The sequence below is a fragment of the Lactuca sativa genome, chromosome 3 (genome assembly GCF_002870075.4).
Source record: "Lactuca sativa cultivar Salinas chromosome 3, Lsat_Salinas_v11, whole genome shotgun sequence".
Classification (NCBI taxonomy): domain Eukaryota; kingdom Viridiplantae; phylum Streptophyta; class Magnoliopsida; order Asterales; family Asteraceae; genus Lactuca; species Lactuca sativa.
In genome coordinates this window covers 213,585,945-213,588,280 of record NC_056625.2, presented here as the reverse complement: position 1 = coordinate 213,588,280, position 2,336 = coordinate 213,585,945, and the positions used below count along the sequence as shown (strand labels likewise).

Sequence of the window (2,336 nt, the reverse complement as noted above, 5' to 3'; positions counted from 1 at the left end):
AATGTAAGAGTGAGGAATTTAGGATGTGAATTTCGTTAAGCTGTTACTTGAATACCTCTAGAATCTGGTCAAAGATATTGTGCGTGTTCCATGCTTGAAGCGTAAAGTACTGAAAGAATCCATTAGAACATGTTGATGGCTGCTAGTACTTTGCGTAAAGTACATTCTTTTTCTCATCTCTCATTAAATGATTGAATTCACCAATCACCATGGAATTCTCCTCTCATGACTTTGGCTTTCTTTGCAGCTGAGGGTGCTGAAAATGGCCTTGAATTCACCATTGTTAGACCTTTCAACTGGATGGGCCCTAGGATGGATTTCATTCCAGGGATTGATGGTCCCAGTGAAGGTGTTCCCAGGGTTCTTGCTTGCTTTAGCAATGTATGTTTCACCATATCACTGAATTTTATCTATTTAATTACTCAATTTAATCGTTATCTGGACTTAAAAAATGGATTCTTTTGTTTCACAGAATCTTCTCAGACGTGAGCCTTTGAAGCTAGTTGATGGTGGTGAATCTCAAAGGACCTTTGTCTATATCAAGGATGCCATTGAAGCTGTTCTTTTGATGATTGTATGTTACTTATTAGTTATTACAACACTCTTAATTTCAATCAAAGATGAATCTCATTCTTGACTATTTTCTTCACAGGAGAATCCTGCTAGAGCTAATGGTCATATCTTCAATGTTGGAAACCCCAATAATGAAGTTACAGTGAGGCAGCTAGCTGAAATGATGACCAAGGTTAGTGAAAAGGGTATTTTGGGAAAGTAAAAGTTTGGTCCTGTCCTAAGTCCTAACATTCCATTTTATTGCATACGCAGGGTGTGTGGGCCTCATTGATGTATGCATTTTTCCCTTCAAATAATCAAAGCCTTTTTTTCTTTTAGTATTAATATGGAACATAAGCTTTTTGTTTCACGTTCTTTCTGAAGCTAAGAAAATAATTGATTCATGTATGGCTGCAAAGGTAAGTTTTGTAACATCTTGTATTCAAGAAATAACAATGTACTTTCCACAAAAAAATTATAAATTATATTCTTTGAAAAAATTGCTAGATTGGTAGGTTTAAAAGTAGAATGTCCTAATAAGAATTAATTTTAAATGTAGAATGAAAATGACAAGTTAATATTTGTCATTGAACTGTAGGTAGACTCGTTTGCTTACCTACCTCCTAACTCAAAGCATCACTTTGAGAGTTATGAATCTTCTACACTTGTTGTATTTGAAAAAAGGTATGTTATTCCTTCTCTTTATTTCATCCTGCATCTGTGTGTGTTATCAATTAACCACAAGGGCTAAAAAGTAATTTAACTTTTGTGTAGGTATGCTTACCTAGAAGATCATATTCCCGAGCCAATTGTTGGCTCCACCAATTAGCAGCCACTTCTTGATACCCCTGGAGACGTATATACTTTTTTAACAATCAACCTAGTAGAATAAGAGTCCACTTTTTTACTATTAATTTTTTTACCAATTTGATGGCCCTAGATGTAAGTAGTCTCTCTCTTTCTCTATCTCCTTTTTTTTAAATAAATTTGGTTCTCATTGTTGGCTTCCGAATAGCTTTTATTAATCCTTGTAATTATATTTTTATCTTTTTTCTATCAGATGTGCATCCTCAGTTCAGTCCTTGATAAGTGCCTAAGGCTGCTTGGTTTTGAGTCGGCAGCACCTTGCGATACCTCTTGCAAACTCAGGTATGTAGCTTTATTATTCCGAATAGCTCTTGTTTTCTAGTATTAGAAGATCATATGTCTTGATTTCATGCATAACAATAGAGAGATATTGTAGCATCTTTAATAGAGCTATGTAGCATTATAATCCTTCAAATGTGATGGAAACATATGAGGTGCAACGAATAAGCAAAGAAAACTCTTAATCCCAATGATGTCAATAATCTTCCAGAAACTAAAAATCTTCATTGTTTGTACGATGCATGATATATTTGCATCCCATGCTATATTATTTAGATGCTTTAACTTTCATTAATTGGTTTGAATGTTGGTGTTTAGTAATTAAACTCAATTTATTCCTCTTTTTATTAACAAATTTTATTTATTCATGATCTTCAGCTATCTTCTGCTTGTGGGCGGCTTGTAATTTCAAGTGATGGAGTCTGGGATACTCTTTCCACTGAATCAGCTCTGGAATGCAGTCGCGGATTGGCTCCGGAATCAGCAGCAGCACAAATTGTCAAAGTACGGAAACAAAAAAATGTCAAATTTGTAATAAAATATTATGCAATGGATTCTATTTTTGTATGACATTAAATTTTATGAAATGGATCATATTTTTTGTATATGATATTTTATTTTCTATTATGATGCATTAA

General features: G+C 33.9%; 1 protein-coding gene across 1 annotated transcript; it reads left to right on the top strand.

The window, feature by feature from the left end:
• Positions 1-210: 210 nt before the first annotated feature.
• Positions 211-795, top strand: LOC111885858 (UDP-D-apiose/UDP-D-xylose synthase 2). Its single transcript, XM_052770082.1, has 3 exons — positions 211-381; positions 473-574; positions 653-795. The coding sequence occupies exons 1-3, from the start codon at positions 226-228 to the stop codon at positions 773-775; spliced, it is 381 nt and encodes a 126-aa protein (XP_052626042.1). The 5' UTR covers positions 211-225; the 3' UTR covers positions 776-795.
• Positions 796-2,336: the final 1,541 nt, after the last annotated feature.

Coding starts and splice junctions, on each gene's coding strand:
- LOC111885858 (XM_052770082.1), top strand. CDS start 226: ATGACTTTGGCTTTCTTTGCAGCTGAGGGTGCTGAAAATGGCCTTGAA. Junction 382..472: donor TTCTTGCTTGCTTTAGCAAT/GTATGTTTCACC, acceptor TTTGTTTCACAG/AATCTTCTCAGACGTGAGCC. Junction 575..652: donor AAGCTGTTCTTTTGATGATT/GTATGTTACTTA, acceptor TTTTCTTCACAG/GAGAATCCTGCTAGAGCTAA.